The 25,992-nt window shown below is 47.0% G+C and overlaps 1 protein-coding gene across 7 annotated transcripts in view; it reads left to right on the top strand.

Annotated features, from left to right (window-relative positions):
* The window catches only part of WDPCP (WD repeat containing planar cell polarity effector), a 337,650-nt gene that overhangs the window by 207,381 nt on the left and 104,277 nt on the right, over positions 1–25,992 (top strand). For all 7 annotated transcript variants that reach the window (XM_077315493.1, XM_077315511.1, XM_077315482.1 and 4 more), the window contains one exon: positions 1,270–1,333. In XM_077315493.1, coding sequence (XP_077171608.1) covers positions 1,270–1,333 — 64 coding nt within the window. The remainder of the gene's footprint in view (positions 1–1,269; positions 1,334–25,992) is intronic.

The following is a 25,992-nucleotide window of genomic DNA, read 5'->3' as shown; positions in this document are numbered from 1 at the left end:
AGGGACACAACACGAACTTATAGACAGTCTGGCCAGCCCACCTAAGAACCTGGCTGGTCCTTATCCCAGGCCACCCATTGGTCCATGAGTCCTCAGAACAAGAGTCCATACTTGGTTCAGTTACAATCCTTCATTTCAAGATTAGCTCCATGTAGTCCACATACATAACCGTTACCTTTTCAGTCAATGCAAACAGCCACTTCAGCTGGTCGTCATCATCAAAATCGAAAGGAATAATGTCATTGTATTTGCAGAAGTTGAGGATTGACACCATTCTCTCCTGGACTGCCCACTTTATGTAGAACTGAATTCACATTTCTTGTTCTGCTTCTCTCTGGCTCCAGCTGTCATCCAGTTCAGATATCAGACTCTCTGCTCTACAAAACGTCTTTGTTTGCTCCCGCAGCTAAAAAGCTGAGGTCCAGTGTGGTCCCCTTAGGAGGTATTACTCAAGGCTAATCCTATTACTTGTATTCTTGACCAATAGATTAGGTAGTGTTTTAATTTTTAGTGGTATTTAATATTGCTGTGCAAAGGCCTATGGCTTTATTCAGTGGAATAGGCTGCCCAGTGGAATAGGCTGCCTAAGGAGGTGGTGAGCTCCCCCTCACTGGCAGTCTTCAAGCAAAGGTTGGATACACACTTTTCTTGGATGCTTTAGGATGCTTAGGGCTGATCCTGCGTTGAGCAGGGGGTTGGACTAGATGGCGTGTATGGCCCCTTCCAACTCTATGATTTTATGATTCTATTATTCTATGAAAATGTACAAATTCACTCATACTTTTCAATATTATATTCTGCATCTCAAGTCACCTTTCTGAAGATCTTATGGCTCAGGGAATAAACTCATATCTCTTCACCAACCCCAAACATTCTAAATTCTATCATTTTGTTTTTACATTTATACTTAAGACAAATGTCATCATATGTACAAATGTGCATAAATGGAAGAATGCATCATTTGCATTTTACAAGTAGATGTAACTTGGCTGTTCTACAGGCCTGAACAACATATTAAGAGAGTTAAAGGAAATCACCTCAATGCTCTCATTGTCCCAAAGCTCCCCAAGGATTTCAAACATGGGAGGAAAGGTATCTGTGTATTGGGGGGAGGGAGGTGCAGTTTGGAACAAGGAAGCCAAGAACAGCCCTGTCGGAAATGGCCTTTTCTCCTAGATATGGACCATTGGCCAATCAGTACAGAAACCACGTGCAACTGAAAAGGAACAGGACTGTGACTCAAATTGCGCTTTTCTGCTGATCTTGCAGGTATCAAAGATTTGAAAAGGCTTTTCTGCTGGCAGTGGACATGGGTGCCCGTGATTTGTTTATGGTGAGTTCCTTCTTAAAGTGATGATTGCTGTTGTTGTTGTTCGTATGGTAAAGCATGAGCTGCATGTTAGGTCTGGGGTATGTTAAGGGTGGAGCATAATTTTTATCAGAGTCCAGTGGCACCTTTAAGACCAACAGATCTTTCGAGTGCAAGCACTCTTCCTCAGACTAAGAACTCCCTTCATGACACTGGGGAATCTGTAGTCTGAGGAAGAGTGCTTGCACTCTAAAGCTCACGCCCTGAATAAATCTTTGTTGGTCTTAAAGGTGCTTCTGGACTCTGATTCGATTGTGCTGCTTCAGACCAACACGGCGACCCATTTGAATCTATCATAATTGTTATGTTAGGGCCCATCAATGTTGCCAAGTACAGACTGTTATGTCATTTACCTTTTTATCCTATTAGTCTTATAACCAAAGAACCACCAAAACAGCTTTCATTTAACTAGTCTATGATGGCGCAAATTAAAAACCAATTTTGAACCAGAAACAAACTGGAGGGACAGAGGCTGTGGCTCTGAGGTGGTGCCTGCTTGACTTGCAGGTCCTATCGCCAGCACCTCCCATTAAAAAGGACCATAGCTCAGTGCCAGAGCTTCTGTTTGACATGCAGAAGTTCCAAGGGTTCAATCCCAGGCAGCATCTCCAGTTAAAAGGACCAGGCAGTGGGTGATGGGAAAGACTTCCACCTGTGACACTAGAGAGCTGTTGCCAGTCTGGCACCATTTCTGCAATACAGTCTTACCCCATTTTCATGTCGATTTGAAGCCCCATCTCATGCTTAAACTTGTGGCACTCGTTCTGCAATGGGGCATGTAAGCAGGGATCAGACCTGCCGAATGAGTCCCTCCTTTACGTTAGATGGGGCCCATGCTGCCTCCTGTCATTGGCTTTGTCATGAACAGAGCTTTGTAGTATGGGGGACACTCGTGAGTTTCCATTTTGCCTCCTGGCATGGTGATTCCTTCCTAGGATCCATATCACGGTTAACTAAACCTCTGAAACAGCTGCTGACCTCCATTTTCATCCATGAACATTCTCTTGCATGGGTGAAAAGATTGCTTTCTAATGGAGAAGGTCTGACTTACACCCACCCACATGCCCTAAAGGGACCTGCATTTTCATTAAGGTCAAAGTTTTTGGCTTGACCTCTAAGGCTATAGATGGACTGGACCCAAAGTACCTGAGGAACTGCATGGTTTACTATGCCCCTCAAAGAGCGCTTTACTCAGTCAGTTTAAATTGGGTGGTTATCCCCAGTATGTCTGGTTCAACTAGGGCCAGGGTCTTTTCAGTCCTGGCCCCTACCTGATGGAATAAGCTCCCAGAAGAACTGTAGCCGCTTCAGTTCTGAAGGGCCTGCAAAACAGAGCTGTTCCACCAGGCTTTTGGTTGGGGCCCGGAAACGACTAGCCGTACCATCCAGGGGGCCCTCCCCAACACAACCCCACCCCAGAAGATGGGGGAATACAGAAACAAATGATTTTTAGCTAATGAAGATAGATGTAACTATTTTTAATTTTTAAATTGGTAAGTATTTATGTATAAAATTGATATGAACGGCCTTACGCAGGTTATGCCGAGAGAAGCGGTATATAAATTTAATTATAAATAAATAATCCCTGGACTCTGAGGGTCAGCGCAACCACCTCAGATGTGTAAAGCACGATACCCTCCGACCCCTGCCTTCCCAGCAGGCATCACTCCAGGCTTGCCAGGGTGCAGTTTCAACTTGCTTGCCCTTTGACCGGAGCAGCCAAGCCCTGACACAGCCAGGAACAGCAGTGCCAGGTGGTCTGGACAAAGAAAACTGAGTGTTGTCAGCACTATAGGTGAGGATACCAGAAGTGAAAACAGTAATTGATCTTTACGTAAACATTAGAACAGCACAGGAGGTAAAACTGAGCCTTGTGGAACTCCCACACGACAAGTCCTGCAGTGCTGAAGACTGGTCTCCTATAGCAGCCCCCTGAGTTTCACTCGTCAGGACTCTGTGTGTTCTGGATCTGATGGCAGCAGGTTAGAAACAAGTCTAGAATGGGAGTTGGCATGACCTATGAAATGTCTAAACTGGTAGGTCATCAAGCCAAAAAGTGAGCACATTCTGCGGTTTCCCTGGCCTGCTCTCTCTGATGCCTCCATCTCACAATTGGGGGTAAAAAATGCTCTGTAGTAGAGACCCCAGAGTGTTTTTAAGGCAAAACACATTCAGAGGTGTCTTACCATTGCCTGCTTCTGGGCTTCCCTGGTGATCTCCCATCCAAGTACTAACCGGAGTCATCATAGCTTAGCTTCCAAAAGTTGACAACTTCGAGCTAGCTTGGGCCTTCCAGGGCAGAGCACAAGTGAGCAGAGGTGGTTTGCCACTGTCTTCTGCTGTGTAGCGACCCTCTTTCTAAGGTGGTCTCCCATCCAAGTATTAACCTGTTTAGCTTCCAAGATCAGGGTTGCCTGGACCATCCAGATCAGGGCTATCTCAGGATTAAAAGGTCCCAATTCTGATAATATGTGGGTCAGCACCCCACAGAAATTAACTTTTGGCTTCTGAGAGAGGTGAATACCATGGGGATTTCCGCCCCCTTTAAATGTAGTGAAATGCTTACCTTGCGTAGTCATTATATTCTGGCCCCTCCATATGATGTTGCCAACATCCAGTGTCTGGGCAGTAACCAGCTGGCTACTTCCTCCATTTTAAAGCACCAGTTGGGAAATCGCATAAAGTGGATTTACTGCCAGCTACCGGAGAGCAACCAGCAGTGGGAAGGCATGGAGGCTCCTATGCGTTAAAGGAGCCTGCCTTGTCCCACCCTCGCATCCGCCTCCCCCATGTTCCCGGAGACAGGAATTTCTACTTAAAAATGGCTAATTTACTGGAGCAACGAATAGGCAGGCAAGCATGCAGGCAATGCCAGAAGTAAAATAATTTTTTCCCCAAAGAGGTAACACAAAGCATGCCTCTCTAAAGTTCCCCCCCTCCAAATCAGGAACAAGATGAATTTTTAAATGTATCAAAAGACTTGTGATTCCATAAGGGATGGCGTTCAAAAAGCACTATGCATCTATGACTAGATGCATAGGCATAGCAACAGAGAAGTATGAATTAAAAAAATATGTTAGTGGGCATCACGGGACCTTTAAAACATGGAGAAAGGGGATTGGTTGCTTGGATTGATTGACAGTCAGAAGAGACTCGCGTATAAAACGTGTTGCTCTCTTCCCTCCATTTCCAGCAGCCAATGTAGAGGGTGAGAAGCGTGAAAAAGAGGCAGATTAGAGCGAAGCAGCGAAAAGGTGAGGAGGGGCTACACCAATCAGCTGGCGGAACGCTATTTTTTCTGATGTGCGGAAATGCCCCATGTCTTACTCGGGTAGTCAGTTTGCAGTGTATAACCTACATTTACATCCCATGTTGCATGTTAAAAGTGTGACATTCTGAATGCAGTTAGAATCATAGAATCATAGAATCATAGAGTTGGAAGGGGCCATACAGGCCATCTAGTCCAACCCCCTGCTCAACGCAGGATCAGCCCTAAGCATCCTAAAGCATCCAAGAAAAGTGTGTATCCAACCTTTGCTTGAAGACTGCCAGTGAGGGGGAGCTCACCACCTCCTTAGGCAGCCTATTCCACTGCTGAACTACTTGAGACATGAGGATTCAGACATCAAGCCAGGGAGTTACGTTTCAGGAGTCTCTCCTCCTTCCAATAGGGTTTGCGCTGGGAGCAAAATGAGCACAATCTTAAGAGGCCATCTGGGCAAGCTCTGTGGGAAGCTCTTGTCTTATAAGGTCTCACAGCACAATGCGACGGTGAAGGCACAGGAGACAAAGCCGTAGCGTTTTCCTACTCTCCCCGCATGTTGTGGCTCTGCTGCAGATTTCATTGTGTTTTTTTTTTCTTAAGGAAACAATAAGAGGGAAACCATTGAGGGTCACATTTGCTCAACTCTCTTGCATAATGAAGATATTCTGCTTAAATTAAGCTTTATGACTAGCTGCTGATATAATTTAGCCTATTAAGCCACTTGCCCTTCTGGTTTGATCTTAATGTTTAAACAATATGTTAAACGGCACAATTACAGTCTTCTTTCATAGGTTATGAAAATTCCTTTTTAATTATGCGAAAAGAAATGATGTGAACATTTTTAATGCCTTTTAATGTACAACTCTTGTCGTCTGGCTTATTCCATCTAATTAGAAAGACGCAGGCCCTGTGATAAACTTTCCCAAGTAAGCAGGCTTCAAGAGAATGTACTGAAAATGGTACACCTCTGAGAAATTAATTACATAACGTTGTATTTATTCATATTTAAAACACTTTTCATTCCTCTTGTATGGCTTTCATTTCATCTTGTCCCATTCCTGTTGCTTTATAAGCTCCTTTACGGAATGAGCACGGCTAAGGTCATAATGCCCGGGTCCAGATGTGAAGTGCCCAAAGCCATCTTAAAGGATGAATGGCAGCCAATAACCCGAAACTCTTTCCGGGCAACACTGAAGGGCTGCTTGTCAATGAAGAAGCTGTAACGTCCTGGGAAGGGTCTCACTCATTATAAAGGAGCAGGTTTGACCCTCGGGAAAGCTCAAGGCACGTGGCAGTTTTTAACCGGCCGATGTGCCCGAGACGGCCATTGCTCAGAAAGTCGGATCTGTGCTGTCCGGCCTGCCCATTAGGATCAGCTTCCCAAATCCTGCCTGCCTCGGAGGTCAGTAGACAAGAAAAGGTTTGCATGAGAACATGACATATTCTGATTTTGTTACAGTTCACTGATAAAGTGAAAACGAAAACGAGGCTGTTGCACCTAGGAACTCGTTCTGCTTATAACCGTTTATATTGTTTGAATAAAGTTTTTGCCAACGCCAGCTTGAAAACTCCCTTTTCCTGTCTACTCCTCTTTGCCTGAGAGGTGAGGCATGTGGCAACCAGAGGCAGGGCTTTCCCAGTGGCAGCTCCTCACCTTTGAAACACCTTTCTCCTTGAGTCTCTCCTGGCACCTACCTTCCCCTTTTTTGAGCACCAGGCCACAACATTCTTTTTAAATCAGGTTTTTAATTGAGAGGTTTGATTGTTTACAAGATGTGCTTATGGTCTGCTTCTCACCTGAGGGCAGTTTTATGAATGTTATAATTTAGGCTGCTGAGTTAAGTTTTGTGATGTTTTTATGCCCTGGCTTGTCTTTATGTTGAAGTCATAATTTTATTGATACCTGCCTTGGGTAGGTTTCTCGAAAAGCAACATATAGTTGTTCTACATAAATTGTTTTAAGAAACCCCAAAACTACTGAAGTATTATTTATGAGTTTCTAGCCAGATTTGGCTTATATCTGAAAGCTGCCCTTCTTTCTCTGTTTGCTAATGAACGTCTTGGTCCCTGCTTTTGCTCTATCCTTCCTATTGACAACAGTAATCCCCTCTCTTCTTGGCCTTTCCTTTTTGTGGCATCTTATTCTGCACCTTATTGTTGCTGCTGACTCCCTGCTATTCGCAGCATTAACTTCAGGTTTCTGCTCCTGGCTTTCAAAGCTTTAGCATTTTTCCTTTTTTTCTCTCCTTGCCTGTCCTCATTCTGTAACATTTCCATTCTTCCCGCAGTCCCCTGCATGGTAGAAAATGCAGTCATGTCACAGCTGTCTTGTGGCAACCTTGTGGATTTTCAAGGCAAGAAATTAGGGGTGGGCAAACTGTGGCCCTCCAGATGTCCATGCTCTACAATTCCCATGAGCCCCTGCCGGCAGGGGCTCATGGGAATTGTAATCCATGGACATCTGGAGGGCCACAGTTTGCCCACCCCTGCAATGGATGTTCAGAGGTGGTTTGCCATGTTCTGCTTCTGGGATTTCTTGGGGGCCTCCCATCCAAATACTATCCAGGGCTGACCCTGCTTAGCTTCAGAGATCTGATGCGATTAGGCTAGCCTGGGCCCTCCAGGTCAGGGCTCAGTTCCCTGTAAGTCCCCCTTTTGTCACTTCTATATCTAAATCTCGGGGAATACAGGACAGCTCCGATGTGTCTGGTAAAAGGGAGAGCCCGCATGCTGTTGCTGCCGCCACAACCACCGCCGCCGCCACTGTTACTGCCATCACCCCACCGCCACCCTTCTCAGGCTAGTCGGGAAGAGGGGAGGGGGGAGGGCCCTGCCGCCGTGGCGCGTTCCACCTTGCGACCCCGGAAATCTGGTCACATTAAACTACAGTGATCCATGTGACTGTCACCTCCAGGGTAGACTTCTGTAACTCGCTCTACATTGACCTGCCCTTATCGTTGACCCAGAGATTGCAGCTGGTACAAAATGTGATTATGAGGGTTCTCAGATGAACCTCATGGACAGCCCACATCTAGCCAGTGCTGAGGCAGCTGCATTGGTTGCCATTTGTATTCTGGATCAAGTTTACGGTTTTGGGGCTTCCGGTTGCATGGGGGAGAGGTGAGACGACCTTCCTTGCTCTCTAGAGCTCAAGGCTGCTAAAGGGATTTTTTTTTTCTTTTGCCGGTGGTATTGAGTCCGGTCTTTGTTCCTGGAGAAAGGGGAACAAAAGTAGGTACCTGCTGTAAGCTTAGCTGTTCAGAAGAAGCGGAGATAAAAGGCAATTCCTTCTCGGCAACAGAAGAGCGGCCCAGCTCTGAAAGTTTGGCTGTTCCCTTTACAAAATATAATCACCTTGCAGCTTCATTTAATATGGATAATTAAGGTAAAGGTAAAGGTAAAGGTATCCCCTGTGCAAGCACCGAGTCATGTCTGACCCTTGGGGTGACGCCCTCTAGCGTTTTCATGGCAGACTCAATACGGGGTGGTTTGCCAGTGCCTTCCCCAGTCATTACCGTTTACCCCCCAGCAAGCTGGGTACTCATTTTACTGACCTCGGAAGGATGGAAGGCTGAGTCGACCTTGAGCCGGCTGCTGGGATCGAACTCCCAACCTCATGGGCAAAGCTTTCAGACAGCTGCCTTACCACTCTGCGCCACAAGAGGCTCAGGATAATTAAGAGAAAGGCGTAAATATGAAGTACCACTGAATACAACAAAGAGATAAGAACTGTGTGAGTAAACGAACCACTGGAGTGGAGGAGTTTTACGTTCCAGCTGAGTTTGTTTAAGGCTGTGGGAGGTGAAGAAAGGAATTCAAGGTTATTGAAACAGCATATCCTTCTTATGTGGCAGCTAAAGTAAATATCTTTGGCTTTGTGTCTTGATTTGGAATACCTCTGGGCAAATTAAACTAAATATGTATGGTCCCTTTAAGAGGGAATACAGTATTGGTTTTTCCTAATCAAACTTGCTGATAGGGAAGTGCGGCTGGAAGGCCATTTGGAGATTAAGCAGACTGTGAATAAACAAATGAATAAAGGTAAAAGCCAACAGAATTACCAGACATCCCTGAGAAGGTTTTCGCTTGCTGGTAAAGGGGACCCTGGCTCCCAAGCCTCTCAGACGAGAAGTGACAAGATGAATGTGGAATTAAATGAATCACTAACAACAATAAAGCAGATCTTGCAAACGAATACGGAGGCAATTAACCAATTGAGTTTGAATATAAAAGAGTTAACCAAAAAACAAGGAGGACTGGAAGAAACAACAACAAAAATAGTGGAAGATTTGAAAGAAATTAAAAGGAGAATGGACAATAATGAACAAACTGTGAAACTATAAGAGAAGAACGGGAGAAACTTGAGGACCAAATGGCCATGTTGGAATATAGACCAAGAGAGCATACCCTAAGATTTAGGGGTCTACCAGATAAGGAGGCTATTGATATTAGGAAATTTATGATAAATGGACTAATGCGGAATACATGGAAGATCAAGTTGACATAGTATTTTGGGTTAACTCTGTATATGCAAAACAACATAAACTTCCTAGAGATTGTCTTATCCAATTTACTACAAGGAATATGAAAGATCAAATTTTGCAAGAGCATTATAAAACACCTTTTTGTGTTGCGGGAGAACATATTAAAATTTTAAAAGAGATTCCAGCAAGGCTTTTGAGGAAAAGAAAAGATTATAATTTTTTGTCCACAGCCTTAAAGAACAAAGGAATAAAATACAGATGGGATCTACCAGAGGGAATATCCTTCAGCTACAGAGGGAAAAAATATGTTTACAGAACAGATCAAGACACAAGCTTTCTGGCGAAAATACAAGAAAGAACTTGATCCAGATTTAGATAATTAAGTGGTTAATAACTTTAGTAAGTTTTTGATTTTTTTTCTTTTTTAAATTTCTACAAATGAGTCTTAGGTTTTTTTCATGGAATGTTAATGGGTTGAATGGGAAAAGTAAACGTGGAAGGGTCTTCCATTTTTTGTATAAACAAAAAGTCGATTTAATTTTCTTACAGGAAACACATATGCGTAATAACGATAGAAGGTTGTTGATAAGGAGAAATCTAGGTCTTGAATTTGCTTCTTGTTATGGGAAGAAAAAGAGAGGAGTAATTTTTTATGTTAAAGAGAAACTAAGCCCAAAATTGATTTATAGTGATAACGATGGTAGGATCTTAATAATTGAGATTGTGGTAGATGGAGTTAAGATGACTTGTGTTGTTATATATGCACCGAATGATAAGAAAGCGTGTTTTTATAAAAAATTGGAAAAGAAATTACTAGAATTACCCAATGAGGATATGATCTTGATGGGTGACTTTAATGGAGTAATAGATAAAGGATTAGATAGAGATAGTACCAAAAAAAGTTAATATAAAAGACAAAAGGGATGGATCACTTCCCCAAAATTTTCACAAGATGGTAAGTCAATTAGGTTTGAAGGATATATCCAAGACAGAGAGAGAATACATATTACTAGAATAGATTTAACTCCAGTTCCAGAATTGATATGATTTGGGCAACAAAGAGAGTTATGAACGAAGCCATTGATATGGAATTTCATCCTCTGTTCCTTTCAGATCATAAAGCGATAGGAATGGCCTATAAAGAGAGTAGAAGGAAAAAGAGGGGATGGAGATTGAATGAGAGATTATTAAAAAATATATGGAGGTGATATAAAAAGGTAAAGAAAAAATTAGAGAATATATGGAAATTAACTGGAATAACGATACAAGTATAGGCAATGTGTGGGATGCTGGGAAAGCATTTATGAGGGGTTTCTTTATCAACCAAAGTGCAATTATTAGAAAGAAGAGGGAAAAGAGACAAAAAGAATTATTAGAACTAATTCAACATAAGGAAAAACAACTTCAAATACAGAAAACTAGATTTATTGTTAAAGAGATTAATATTATTAAAAAGGAACTGGAAGCAATTATGGATAAAGAATCAGAGTGGAATCTGGAGTGTCTCAAACAAAGAACATTCGAGACCTCAAAACGACCTGGGAAATTATTAGCCTGGAAATTGAAAAAACATAAAGAAAGCAGAATTATTAACAGAATTAGGTCTGGACAGGAAATAATATTTGATCCAAGTAAAATTAAGTTTGTAATTTTTTTCCAATCTTTATAAACAGGAAGAACCAAAAATAGATCAAATTAGAAATTACATTGAACAACAAAAAATAAGAAGTTTAACTGAAGAACAGAGGGAAATATTAAATAGTGAAATTAGTTTAGAAGATCTTGAGACAACTATTAGTAAGCAAAAACTAAATAAATCGCCAGGACCTGATAGCTTGTCAGCGGTTTATTATAAGATGTTTAAACAAGAATTGGTAAAACCTCTACTTGAAATGATGAACCAGGTACTGAAATTTGGTGAAATTCCAAACCCATGGAAGGAGGCAAATATAACACTCATACCTAAAGGGAATGTGGACCAAGAGGAAATAGCAAATTTTAGGCCCATATCTCTTTTAAATAATTACTACAAAATTTTCATGAGTATACTGGCACAAAGAATGAAAAGGGTTTTGGGCGAGTATATCCACAAAGACCAGGCGGGCTTCTTACCAAAGAGAAATGTTAAAGATAATATGATACTAGTACTAGATATCCTTAAATATTATGAGAAACATTGCGAAAAGAAGGTGGTTTTAATTTTTGTTGATGCTGAAAAAGCATTTGACAATATTTCTTGGTATTTTATGATGCAAGTTTGTGAAAAGATGCAGATGGGGGAACATTTTTTGAGGAGTATAAGATCAATTTATTTAGATCAAAAGGCAAGAATTATAGTAAATAGTGATTTATCAGAAGAATTTAGAATATATAGAGGGACGAGGCAAGGGTGTCCACTCTCACCCCTACTTTTTATATTAGTTCTTGAGGTATTATGTAATAAAGTTAGATCTGAACAAGGTATTAAAGGCACTAAAATTGGTCAGCCGAAATATAAACTGAGAGCATTTGCTGATGACGTGGTCTTTTTCTTAGAGGATCCTCTAAACAATATGAATGACATGTTGGAAGTTATTAAGGACTTTGGTCAAGTAGCAGGTTTTAAGATGAAAATAAATAAAACAAAATTATTGATTAAAAATATGAAGTATGAAGAAGTGGTAAATTTACAAGAGATGACCGGTTTGAGATGCAGGATGCTGTTTTTGTTGGCTGCAGAGGAGAGGACACACAGTAATGGGTTTAAACTTCAAGTACAACGATATAGGCTAGATATCAGGGGGGGGGAATTCACAGTCAGAGTAGTTCAGCAGTGGAATAGGCTGCCTAAGGAGGTGGTGAACTCCCCCTCACTGGCAGTCTTCAAGCAAAGGTTGGATACACACTTTTCTTGGGTGCTTTAGGATTGTTAGGGCTGATCCTGTGTTGAGCAGGGGGTTGGACTAGATGGCCTGTATGGCCCCTTCCAACTCTATGATTCTATGATTCTATTCTATGATTCGATGAGATGTGAAAAAAGGTAAAATATTTGGGTACCTAGTTGACTAATCAAAATATAACACTATTCCGTAGTAATTATGAGAAAGTATGGGAGGATATTAAGAAAGATCTTATTTTATGGAATAAACCTAACCTCTCTTCGTTAGGAAGGATTTCAGCTATAAAAACGAATGTGTTGCCAAGGATGATGTATTTATTTCAATCAATCCCGATTATAATTAAGAAAAATTGTTTTTTGAAATGGCAGAAGGATATTCAAAATTTTGTTTGGGCAGGGAAAAGACCAAGAATTAGTTTTAGAATCTTATCAGATTTAAAGGAAAGAGGTGGGCTATCTCTTCCAAACCTATATCTATATCATGAGGCTGTTAAATTAGTTTGGATTAAAGAATGGGTGACATTGCAGGATACCAGACTATTAGATCTTGAGGGTTTTGATAGACAATTTGGATGGCATACTTACATGTGGCATGATAAAGAGAGGATACATAAAGATTTTAAGAATCATTTTGTAAGAAGAGCTTTACTGCAGACATGGAATAGCTATAAAGTTAAGTTAGAGAGGTGTACCCCACTTTGGATTTCTCCTAAAGATATAGTTAAAAGACCAGAAAAGAATATGAGAGATCAGTGGATTAGATACAGAGATATTTTGACTAACTCAAAAGAAGGCACTAAAATGCTGAGGTGGGAAGAAATGTCTGAGGCAGTGGATGGATGGTTTCAGTACCACCAGCTATATGAATGTTTTAAGAGAGACAAAGCAATGGGCTTTAGTTTTAAGAAATCCAGATTTGAGATAGAGATAATAGACAAGGATGAGAAACGTATATCAAAGGCTTATAAAATGCTATTAGAGTGGGACACTGAAATGGAAAGTGTTAAATGGTTAAGTGGGCCAAGGATTTAGGCCATCCAATAGATATGGAGACTTGGGGACATTTATGGAAGAAACAAATTAAGTTTTCAGATAGTTATGATTTGAGGGAAAATTTTTATAAAATGTACTTTAGGTGGTACTTAACTCAATCAAAATTGGCAAAATGGTCTCAGGGTATTGACAAGAGATGTTGGAAATGTAAGATAAATGAAGGCCACTTTTTCCATATGTGGTGGAGCTGCCCAGGGATGTTTAAATTTTGGAATAAAATATATGTAGAACTTAAGAAAATGTTGGGTGTTAACTTCAAAATGAAACCAGAACTATTTCTACTAGGTATAATGTGTCGTGGTTCGGTCCTTGGTGGCTTGGGAACGGGACCGAACCCCGCCATCAGAGGCGCCCGCGATCACGGAGGTAGGGCATGGTGATCATAGGCAAGCCGGCAGCTGGGCGCCCCACCCGATCGTTGAGGTGGCAATGGCCGCTAAAGAACCTCAATGTCCCCCTCCACCTTTTGACAAGGGCCCGGAGATGGCCCTTTGTTCCAGGAAAATGGGCCATCAGGAACCCCGGAAAACCTCGCATATGTGCATGAGTCATGATTGTATCAGCATGTTCCCTCCGCAAGTACTGGGTGGGGCAATACAGCCTAAGGAGGTGGGTTTTGTATAAAAGGGAGCTTCCACCTGGAGTTCGGTGGAAGCTCTTACTCCATACCAGCGGACTCCACGTTGCTGAAATAAAGCTTGTTCCTGTTGTATCGTTCACCAGGCCTGGCGTGACGTTTTCTTCAAAGGGGCACCCTGTTTTTCAGTTAGCAAGCGGGTTCCCGACATCGTAAGAGCTTCCCACCGAACTCCAGGGTCGGCATCGCATCCGAGCGCTTATCGGGACGGATCCAGAGATGGCGTTTTCAAGCAACGGGGCGGTCTCGACCCCCACGAACCCCGGGAACATGAGTTTAATGTCCCCGGGAGATTTCCTCCGAAAATCGGGGGGCCAGGAGCAGCTGTCCGGGACCCCGAGACCCTCGGCAGCGGCGGCCAAGGGAAGGCGCCGGGCCATGGGTTTCCCAAGCACGGCGGGGAGCGCGCCGAGGTCTGGGGGGTTGGCCCCAACCTGGGACACCCAGCTGAGGCAGGCGCTTCGCCCGGTAGGACCTGAGGAATCCCTAGAGGACCTGCGGCGGGCCATGGCGGACTTGGCCAGGCGCTTGCAGGCAGCTGAAGCCCGTGAGCAAGCTCGGGCCGGGCCCGGGGGGACTGGTAATACAACGGCGGAGGGGATCGCGTCGAGTGAGGACGTCTCCAGCGACGAGGACGAGCCCGGTACTGGTGAGCGGGCCCCGGACCCCGACCCGGAGCAGTTTTCAGTCCCGAGTAGGCGAGACGGCCAGCGGAGAGGCGAGATAGCAGAGGATCTCGGGGGAGCGGGTGAGCCGACGGGGTGGCGAGAGCCGGACCAACGCAGGAGCGACGTGCAAGGCAGGGAGCGGCACGGCGTCGTTGGGCAAGTTGGTAGCCGGTGGAGCGGAGCAGGACGAGACGGCGGACGCCGAGAATCCCGGATCCGGAGGGGGTCGGACTACTCTCCAAAACGTTCCCCCCCAGAGCTTAAGGCGCGTTTCGACGGGACGCCGGACGACCTCCCGCAGTTCCTCCTCCACGCGCTGACGCATGCCCGGAGGTATGGAGACCGGTATGAGGACTCCGAGGACTTGGTCTGGGGGGTGGCCTCGTGTCTCCAGGGCAAGGCGGGTCAGTGGTACCTAGGGTTGGCCGAGCGCGGCGACCCGGCAACTCGGGACCTGCAGGACTTCGTGGTCGCGCTCCGCCGACGATTCCAGGACCCCCAGGCTGAGGACAAGGCAAAGAGTCGGATCAAGGGACTTCGACAGGGTACTAGGGGGGTTATGGACTATATAGACATTTTCCGGAGGGAAGCAGGCAAGGTGTTCTCCTGGAACGAGGAGACCCAAATCGAGTACTTCCGGGAGGGCCTTAACCCGAAGCTCAGGGAATGGGCCGTGATCAAGGGGACGGAAGAAGATCTGTCTACACTGGAGGGGTGGTGTTTTGTGGTCGCCAAGCTGGAAGCCAGCCTGGGTTGGGCCGCCGCACCCCCCCGGGAGGCCAAAGGCGGGTCAGCCGAGGCGCCGAGACCGGGCCCCGACAACTCTCGCCCCAAACGACCCCCGAACCCCGAGCGGGAAAGGAGACGCCGGGAAGGTCTGTGCCTGAAATGCGGGGGGTCAGGACATTTCGCATCAGCGTGCCAACGGCAAGGGGGGGAGGACCGCGGGCTCTCCCAGGGGGGAGGTGCGACACGCCCCCAGCAGGCACGCCGGGCGGAGGACCTCCGCAACGAACCGGGAAGCGCCCAGGCGACGGGAAACGGCCAGGACCTGCTGTAGACGGCGCCGGGCAGCAGGTCCCGCGGTGCGAGGGAAAACCCCTGCAGCATGAGGCGCGACCTCCGAACGTGGTAATTTTAGAGCTCCGGAACCCGGAGAACGGACTAAGTTGGGTGGGGGAGGCTCTTTTGGACTCTGGATGCGACCACAGCATGGTCCACCCCCAGATAGCCCGGGCTTTGGGGCTACCGAAGCGCATTCGGAAGGTTCCCCTGGTTTTCGTCCAGATGGACGGCAGCCCGATTCAGGGGGGACCTTTCGGGGAGGAGGTGGGTCCTATCGCCATCCACATAGGGGACCACCAAGAGCTGCGGTGGCTGATCCAGGTCCCCGTAGCGGGATATCGGGCGGTGTTGGGCCTGGATTGGCTGAAGGAACACAACCCCGTGGTGGACTGGCGGGCGGGGACCCTGAAGTTCGACTTGACGGTGGGTGCACGGCATCGGGTCCCCCACGAGAATTCCAGCCACAAGAGGACGGCGGCGCGTCCCAGGGGAGCGGCGGCGGCGCAGCAGGAGAAACCAGAGCCCGAGGTCCCGCCAGAGTACCGAGACCTCGCAGCCGTTTTCAGCGAGCGGGAAGCGGACGAGCTACCCCCACACCGCCGCACGGACTGCGCTATCAACATCCCAGAGGGGGCGGTACTACCCAAAGGGCGCATCTACAAGATGAGTGAGGGTGAGCTCAAGGACCTCCGGGAGTTTTTGGATAAAAATCTGGCCCGAGGTTTCATCCGGCCCGCTTCCAGTCCCATGGGAGCTCCAGTCTTGTTCGTCCGGAAAAAGGATGGGTCCCGACGGCTGTGCCAGGACTGCCGGGGCCTCAACGCCATCGCAGCGGGGAACGCTTACCCCCTCCCGCTGATCCCGGATTTGCTGGCCCGGCTGGGCAAAGGGACTCTGTTCACTAAGCTGGACCTAAGGGAGGCGTACTACCGGGTACGCATCCGGGAGGGGGATGAGTGGAAAACAGCGTTTAACTGTCAATTGGGACAATTCGAATTTAAAGTGATGCCGTTCGGCTTAAGCGGGGCACCTGGGGTTTTCATGAGTCTAATTAATGAGGTGTTGCAGGACCTTCTGTTTCAGGGGGTGGTGGTTTATTTGGATGACGTCCTGATCTACAGCCAAGATCCCCAAGAGCACGTGACCCTGGTGAGGGAGGTGTTAAAGCGCCTGCTGGCAAACCACCTATACGTGAAGCTGGCTAAGTGCGAATTCCACCGTCCCTCCCTGGACTATTTGGGCTACCGCATCTCAGCCCAGGGCATAGCTATGGACCCCGAGAAGGTGCAGGCGGTGCTGGCCTGGGAAAGGCCCCGCACCCGGAAACAGCTACAAAGCTTCCTGGGGTTTGCTAACTTTTTTAGAGGCTTCATCCCCAGATACTCCTCCGTAGTGGCTCCCCTCACGGACTTGCTAGGTACCAAGGGGAGAGGTCCTCGCGCCACGCGGCCCAGCGCAGCGCTCGGCTGGAATGAGAAATCGGAGGCAGCGTTCCTGGCCCTCAAGCAAGCTTTCGCGTCTGAGCCCACGCTACTGCACGTCGACCCAACCCAGCCGATGGTGGTACAAGTCGACGCCAGCGACGCAGCAGCCGGGGCGGTTCTCCTGCAGCGAGACAAGGCGGGACAGCTGAGGCCGGCGGCCTACCTCTCATGAAAATTCGCCGAAACGGAGCGGAACTGGTCTACCTGGAAGAAGGAGGCGTTTGCGATTAAGTTCGCCCTCACCGAATGGCGGCATTGGCTGGAGGAAACAGAGGAGCAGTTCGAGGTCTGGACAGATCACAAGAATCTGGAGGCGGTCCGGTAACCGCGATCACGGAACGCCAAGCAGATGAGGTGGGCGGAGTTCTTTTCGCGGTACAATTTCAAGCTTGGTCACATCCCCGGCAAAGAGAATTTCCTCGCGGACGCCCTCTCCCGTCTGCCGCATTATGGGGAGGGGTACGCTCCCTGCACCAGGTCCGTGTTTGGTGAGGAGCAGCTGGGACGGGGGGTCGTCACTAGGCGGCGGGCCAGGGAGGAATGGGAGCCCGACCCGGCGACCGCCCCGCTCCGAGACCGCCTAGTGGCAGCCTACGGGACAGACGAGGAGCTGGCTGAGCTCCGGGACTCTTTGATTTTGGACTCCGGTCTCTGGCGGAGGGGGGAGGCTGTCTACGTCCCGGAAGGGCTACGACGGGAAGCCCTCAGCCTCTGCCACGATGCTAAGACCGCCGGGCACTTCGGTTTCGTAAAATCCTGGAAGTTGGCCCGGCGGCGGTTTTGGTGGCCCAGTCTGCGGCGGGACACAAAAGCTTACGTCAGTGGTTGTCCTGTCTGCCTGACCTGCAAGCCGGGGGTTGGCAAGCCGAAAGGTCTGCTGCACCCGCTCGAGGTCCCGACCCGGCCGTGGTCAGTGATCTCCATGGACTTTATAACAGACTTGCCTCCCAGCAAGGGGAAAACGGTGATCTGGGTGGTGGTAGATCTATTTTCCAAACAGGCCCATTTCATTCCTTGCGCCAGTGTCCCCAGTGCTTCACAGTTGGCTCGGATGTTCCTGGATCACGTGTTCCGACTGCACGGGCTGCCGGACAAGGTGATTTCCGATCGGGGCTCACAATTCGTGTCCCGGTTTTGGCAAGCTTTCCTGCGCCTGTTAGACATCGAGCAAGGGCTGAGCTCCGCTTACCACCCCCAGACGGACGGGCAGACCGAGCGGGTTAATCAAGTACTGGAGCAGTACTTGCGGTGTTTCGGTTCCTATCATCAAGACACCTGGGTGCCCCTGCTCCCCCTGGCCGAGTTCGCGTACAACAACGCAGACCACAGCAGCACGGAGATGTCGCCTTTTGCCGTCGTCTACGGGACAGACCTGAGACACTTCCCGGAGCTTGGAGAGGTCCCCGCCCGGGAATCGGCCGACCTTCGCGAGTGGGGGAAGCGTGCCGGGAGCTGCTGGAAGTCGCTGCAGGAGCAGCTCCACAAAGTCAAGGCAGCGCAGAAAGAGGACGCCGACCGGAAGAGACGACCAGCTGAGGAGATCCGACCGGGGGATCGAGTTTACCTTTCCACCCGGAACCTACGGTTGAATTTGCCCAGCAAGAAGCTAGGCCCTCGGTTTTTGGGGCCTTTCGAGGTCTTGGCCCCGATCAACGAAGTTTCGGTCAAGCTCAAGCTCCCCAAGAACCTCCGGCACATCCATCCCGTCTTTCACGTGAGCCTTCTAAAAAAAACTCCGGACGGTGACGTTTGGCACCCCGTGTTTTCCCCGCCAGCGCCCGAGGTCCTGCCGGGGGGGGAGCACCACGAGGTGGCGGATATCCTGGACTCTAGACTCCACAGGGGGAAGTTGCAGTACCTCGTGGAATGGAAGGACTTCGCTTTGGGGGACCGGGAATGGGTCTGGGCAGCGGACGTCCTTGCGCCCCGACTCACTGAACGTTTCCACAAGCGGTATCCTGGCCGTCCCGGGGGGTTGGAGAATGGACCTTTGGGGGGGCAGAATGTCGTGGTTCGGTCCTTGGTGGCTTGGGAACGGGACCGAACCCCGCCATCAGAGGCGCCCGCGATCACGGAGGTAGGGCATGGTGATCATAGGCAAGCCGGCAGCTGGGCGCCCCACCCGATCGTTGAGGTGGCAATGGCCGCTAAAGAACCTCAATGTCCCCCTCCACCTTTTGACAAGGGCCCGGAGATGGCCCTTTGTTCCAGGAAAATGGGCCATCAGGAACCCCGGAAAACCTCGCATATGTGCATGAGTCATGATTGTATCAGCATGTTCCCTCCGCAAGTACTGGGTGGGGCAATACAGCCTAAGGAGGTGGGTTTTGTATAAAAGGGAGCTTCCACCTGGAGTTCGGTGGAAGCTCTTACTCCATACCAGCGGACTCCACGTTGCTGAAATAAAGCTTGTTCCTGTTGTATCGTTCACCAGGCCTGGCGTGACGTTTTCTTCAAAGGGGCACCCTGTTTTTCAGTTAGCAAGCGGGTTCCCGACATAATGAGAGGTGAAATACCTAAAGAATTGAATATATTGTTATAGTATGCCTTAACAGCAGCCAGAATGGTGGTAGCAAAAGTTTGGAAAACAAAGGATGGGATAATGAAACTATTGGATTTTTCAAAAATGGCTAGACTCACAGCATTGTATAAGGACACAGACCTAGAAAAGTATTAAAATCAATGGAGACCATTTTGGAATTATATTGGGAAAACATGTATAGATTTGGAGTGGGAATCCTCAGTTGAGATTTAAAGAGGAGGTTCAGAATTTGTTTATTTGCATTTGTCTCAGTGTACAAAAATTATACAATATGTTGTATAAAGTGTTACTGGAAGTTTAATCATGTTATATTGGAAGACTACAAGATTTCTGTTAACATGGAAATGTATTATTAATAAAGTTACTAATAAAGTGCTTAAAAAAAAAAGTTTAAGGTTTTGGTTTTGACCTTCAAGGCCTTCAAGGACATTCGTAGGCTTGGCCCAGCATACCCTCCCTATGCCCCTCACAGAGCAATATGACTCCCTAAAACAACCAAGAAAAGTGTGTATCTAACCTTTGCAGCCCATGGAGCTACAGGAGGGGGGACAAGAGAAGGGGGTTGTCTTGTGTTGTAGTTTAGTATTTTAATTATTGTATTTTTAATGTGGATGTAAACTTTCTCAAGCCGGCTAGCTGAGATTGGCAGTGAATCCATGGCAGTGAAATAAATATAAATATAAATAGAGAATAATGAAAAACGGGACCCTTTTTGATCCTGCTGGCACTTCTGGAATTCTGACACAGCATGGTGGATGCAGCAACAAGATGTCTGACACAAGAGACAAAGTTAGCCACAAAATAGCTGCTGCATTTTTAGCGAAGATCCTTGTGCTGTGGAGGCAGCTGCTGCCAAAGCAATATTTCTAACAATGCTCACAGCCAATCAGATTCCTAAAGGCCAATCACAAGCCTTGCTGGGCAAAAAGCCCCATCTGGCTCCAGAGATCAGATCCCCTTGAGAAAATGGCTGCTTTGGAGGGTAGACTCCACTGCATTATCCAACAGTGAGGTCCATTCTGCACAGATTCATTGTAGCAGGAGTGTGGCAAATTGTAATCGCTACTAAAATGCAGTTATGCACAACGTCGTACACAATCTGCCACACTCCTGGAAACAGTCCCGCTAGAAGCGCTTCGTTGTAGCGCTTCCAGGGAAATCCCAAAAAATGGATTCACCCTCTGGAAAGCGCTACACTCTTGCAACCGATCTGCAACACTAGCGAAAAAGCTCTGTGCATTACCATTATTGCGGTTTCAGCGAAGTCCCTCCCCCTGGCTCTCCCCTCTGATTTTCCGGCGAAGCGTTTGCCATTTTTTTTTTTCTCAGAGCGAGTGGAGAGCAACGAACCGGCGAGCCTTCATTCACCCAGCGAGGCTTCCCCGGCTGCAGTCCCTCCACAGAGCTGTTTTAAGTCACCAAGCACCACACAGCCCCGTTTGCTGATTCCCTTTATTTTCGTCCGAAAATCGCGCCCATGCACGGGGGGGGGGGATTTTTTTCACTTGGGGGGAGCGTAGCAACGATGAAATGGTAGCTCACACGCTACCTGCCAGCTAGATGTGTCTCTCCATTGCAACGAATCAACACAGATTTGTTGCAACGTGTGTGTTTTTTTAAAAACCTGCCTTAAAGGGAAAGGGGCCTTTCGGGAGCATGATAACGGCCGCCCATTGGCTGCTCATTTGATTGACGGCCAGGGGCGGGACAAAGCTTGGCAAATATCGCTTCCTGGATAGTGATTTTTGCTGAGACCAGAAACCTGTGGGAAACGATTGAAACGCAACTGGATTCCACTACAAAGGCAGGTATGCATAACGATGAATTCCACTATTTTAAATTGCCACATTGATCCTGGTGCGGAATGGGCCTGAGTTCCCTCCCTGCCCCAAATCCCGCCCACTCCTGGCTCCAACCCAGAACTGGTAACCCAATCCTCCACCTACTTTCTAAAAACCCTTGGTGGGCAACAGGAAAGATGTGGTGAGACACACGATAATACATAATTGGAGGACCTCTAATGTTGTTCATCTGTGGTCAAGTACCACCAGATTTGGTCTTGCATATAGTTAGGGGAGGAGGAGGAGCATGAGGGGGGAAATCCTGCTGCATTTGAAAGACTGACAGCAGTAGTCATAAGTCTCCTGGATGGAGTACAACCTTTTCCTAAAGGGGCTGTACAGATTAAGCCCAGCACATTCTAAAATAATAGTACAGTATTATTTCTGAAAAGAGCATCATATGACCTATCAATGGAACAATGATGTCAATTCCGCAAAGTTCAAATTCAAGAGAAAAGGACACCACATGATGAGTACCACCTACATTTCTTTGGAGGCTATGGCTAATCCTACTTATGACAGCAAGGATCAAGCTATATTAAAGTTGTTAGTTTTAAATCCTTTTGTAGTATGTTCCAGCCTTCAGCTGCTGACAATTCAAAAGGGCATCCACTGCACTGTTAGAGGTAGGGATAGAAGCAAGAAGCAGATGCTTTAATAAAAGTGTCAGGTCTTTACTGATGGCCTGATCAGTAAAGGACAAGAAAATTCTGGATGCTACTTGGAATTTTGCCCAGAAATATCCTGTACAGATAAGCAGGCATCAGACAACATGAAATCAGGGCGGGTTATGACTGACTAAGGCAAACAATAAAAATGAATACTGAAAATTAAAAAAAGAAAACCAAAACCTGCAAACCGGTTAGATTGCTAACTAAAACACCATGTATTTTCATGCATTTAATGGCTACTAGCACAGAAATGCATATAACATTCTCATTTTAGAGATATAAAGCTTTTTAGAACTATGCTCAATAAAATGATTTCTACAGCACTGGTGATGTAAAACATTTCAAACTTTGGAAACGATGAGAAAATAAAAGTTTAGCCAGCCTATATGAAAATACAAGTTGTTCAAGTTTCCTTTATATTATTTGTGTTTTATGTCGTAGTCTATATCATATAAACATGAAATTAGAAGTCAATAACAATGAACGAGTAAATAATTTTTGCATCACTCAGTGATATAGATAGCAATAGATATAGACATTAAAAATAGAGTTTGTGACTTATGGGATATATGTTATGTGAAGGTGTTCATCCATGCAGGTTTTGGAATGTTGCCAAGAGATGCCTTCACAGAATCACAGAATCATAGAGTTGGAAGGGGCCATACAGGCCATCAACCCCCTGCTCAACCCCCTGCTCAACCCCCTGCTGATCCTGCGTTGAGCAGGGGGTTGGACTAGATGGCCTGTATGGCCCCTTCCAAATCTATGATTCTATGATTCAATGCAGGATGAGCCCAAAGCATCCTAAAGCATCCAAGAAAAGTGTGTATCCAACCTTTGCTTGAAGACTGCCAGTGAGGGGGAGCTCACCACCTCCTTAGGCAGCCTATTCCACTGCTGAACTACTCTGACTGTGAAAAAATGTTTTTCTGATATCTAGCCAATATCATTGTACTTGTAGTTTACATCGTTGCATATCTTTTCCCTCTTAATAAAACAATAAGGGGTGTTGGGGTGGGCTCAGTCCGTGATGAGGAAGGGCAACAATTGGTCCCGTGGACCTGGACTGACAAGCGGAGCGGCCAATCTGATTGGCCCCTTACCAGGACAGACCAAAATTCCATCCAGCCAGGGGAAATCTGGAGAAATGGCTGCCAGTCTGCTCCTGACCACCAAAGGGGGGGGGGGATGAGAACAGAGGCTTGGACAGGCTGCACCAGCCCTTTTCACCCCAAGGCTGTCCTAACTGTCATGTCCAACTGCAAATGGCCTCAGAACCCTGACAGAGCTGGCTGGAGGCTAGAGGCTGGTGAGTGTGCTCCCCCCCTCCCTTCAGGCCTGCCGCGAAGGAGCCTCTGACAGGCCCTGACTGAGGGGAGGGAGGCCTTTCCAAGAGCAACGCAGGGGAGCCTGAGGGCCTTCCTTTTGAGGGGGGGGACTTTCCCCTTCTGCCAAACAATTGGCTGACAGGGAGGCCACAGAAATGCCGCTTATCACTTAAAATACTGCTCTAGCTGGGGGTTAGACACAACCAAGCCATGTGTCTTTCTTCTTTGCAACTCTTTGCAGGTTTGAGGTCACTGCACAGCTTTATTCTGCAGATGAAACTTTTTTTTTGTCTCCTGTTTCATCTGCACACAACAACCCTGTGCAGTAGGCCTCAAGTCTTGCAATTCAACAACAACAACCTATGTGGAAGGCCTTAAATGTTTCTTCTCTACCACAACCCTGTCCAAAGTAGCCCTTTTTGCCTGGGGATCTGATCTTTATACTCTGCAGGTGAGCTGTAATTCCAGGAGCTCTCCAGGCTGCACCTGGAGCTTGGCTACCCCTGGGTTGGAAATATTCCTGGAGGTTTGGAGGTGGGACTTCAAAATAGTACAGTGCCTCAGAGTCCAGCCTTCAAAGGAGCCATTTTTGCCTGCAGTTGGTAGGGAGTGGTGCAGGAGTGTCCCTCTTGGGCTATGGGCTATGGCCAGCCCTTACCAGCAACTGTTTGTTTTCTGGGGCGCAGATATGCAGTCCTGTGAGTCTGGAAAGTGCAGGAAGATCTAAATAAATACTTACAGAAACTGTAAATAGTGAGAGGGAGAGGAAGGGAAGACGATTGGAAAATGCTTTGAGACACCTGAGGCCTGTTGGGTCACTGCGGTTCATTCCCAGTTCTCTCAGACCTCTCACAACCCCACATACCTCACAGGTTGACTATTGTGGAGAGACGAATGGAAAAGATGTTTGTGAACTGCTTTGAGACTCCTTTGGGTAGTAAGCAATAGGGTACAAAAATCCGTTGTTCTAAGGAGCAACCATGGAAGAAGCATGCGGGCACATAACATTTTATCAACAGTGAAAATATGGGAGACAGAAGGAACAGGGTGGACACCTGTGTACTGTGACTACCCTATGTGTATTAGGGCAGAGGGGCATTTCGGTGAATGTGGCCTTATTCACACAAGAAGGGAAATGACGCAGAACTGGGGGGAATTGGTTGCCATGTAATCTTCCCCTAAGAAGAGTCTCCAGACTGATTTTCCCTTCACATATCTGAGGACATGGCTCTGGAAAGCTCATCTGTAACCACTATGCCACAATTCCCAAAGGTCAGTCCTCTCCCACACTCAACGGACATTCCACACCACAGGTTCTTGACACCCATCTCTCCACACCCATGCCCTCATTTGCCACCATGCTACCACAACCTCCCACACAACACACACATTCAACCCCATGCCCTTACAGACTGGACAACTACTTCCTCTTCCCACTGCCAAGCTCTAGCGCCTGTTGTCTTCTTGGATACAACGGCCTTTTCCCCTAGTATAAGCATAAGATGAAAAGGCACAAAGCAGCTGACTGCTCAGAGGAAAACAAGATCAGCCCGTTCTCTGCTATCTTAACTAAACTGACAATATAAACCTTTACCCTTTTAAGAACTTGCCCAGGGCTCCTTTTTGACAATCATTTTCACTTATGGGCAGAGGAAGTACAATATTCATAGCAAATTCTTATTAGCTTGCCCCAAGACATGCATTCTTCTAAAGCCACACCTGCTTTTAATTTCAGATGGGGTCCAAGTACATTCACTTTACTGGAATTCTGATATATACTTTCATGTTTAGCCCGTGTTCCTCATCCCTTCCAAGGTTGTTTCTGTGCCCTAATGTTATTTGTCTTTGTATTTTCCCCACCTTTTAAATATTAAAGCAACATTCTTTTCTAAAATAAACGTAAGTGCCACCTCTGTACTTTTAGCCTTAAGCTGTTGATTTGTTATGTCATAGAAGGATAAAAACAAAGCTTTACAAGCTCATTGTAATTATGACTGCATGCACTTGGGTGAGGATTCATTGATATAATTAACAACAAAATATCTGTAAACTTTTTTTTCAAAGGTTTTATTTGGTTTGTAAATCCACTCAAAGTAACTGCTTCTATCATAAATTACTGGCAACTACAATAGGAAAGAACTTGAAAATAAGGTGATTTTATGATAAATAGCTGGTGCAATTTTAAAAGGTAGAGTCCTTTAGGGCAGCGGTCCCCAACCCCTGGTCCGGAGACCGGTACCGGTCCGTGAATCAGTCGATACTGGGCCATGGCTCCTCCTCGTCCTCCTCCCCGGCTGCTGCCTCGGGGGCTGCCCTGCCACTCTGCTGCTGGCTCACCTTTGGTGCTCTCCAGTGGATGTCATGGCTGGGGCTCCCCCTCAGCATGGCACTGCGCAGCTGCTGCTGGCAGCGCCCCCCAGCGGGCAATGGGAAGACAGGCACCGGCAGGATAGCAAGTGGAGCAGAGGCTCAGGTGACGGCGGTGACGTCCCTCAGCAAAAGACTACCTCCCCCCCCCCCAGGCCTCAGGAAAATTGTCAAGCCTTGACTGGTCCCCAGTGATAAAAAGGTTGGGGACCACTGCTTTAGGGAGCTATTTTCAGTTTTCATAGAATAGCCCTTGATTGAAATATACTAGACACCTATAAAGTATTGTTTGTTTGTTTGTTTGTTTGTTTCCCACAACTCCCAAGGCCAGCTCATGGCA

Source organism: Paroedura picta, chromosome 1, assembly GCF_049243985.1.
Source record: "Paroedura picta isolate Pp20150507F chromosome 1, Ppicta_v3.0, whole genome shotgun sequence".
NCBI lineage: Eukaryota > Metazoa > Chordata > Lepidosauria > Squamata > Gekkonidae > Paroedura > Paroedura picta.
Note: the sequence above shows the minus strand (reverse complement) of the source record. Positions and strands in the feature narration are given on the sequence as shown.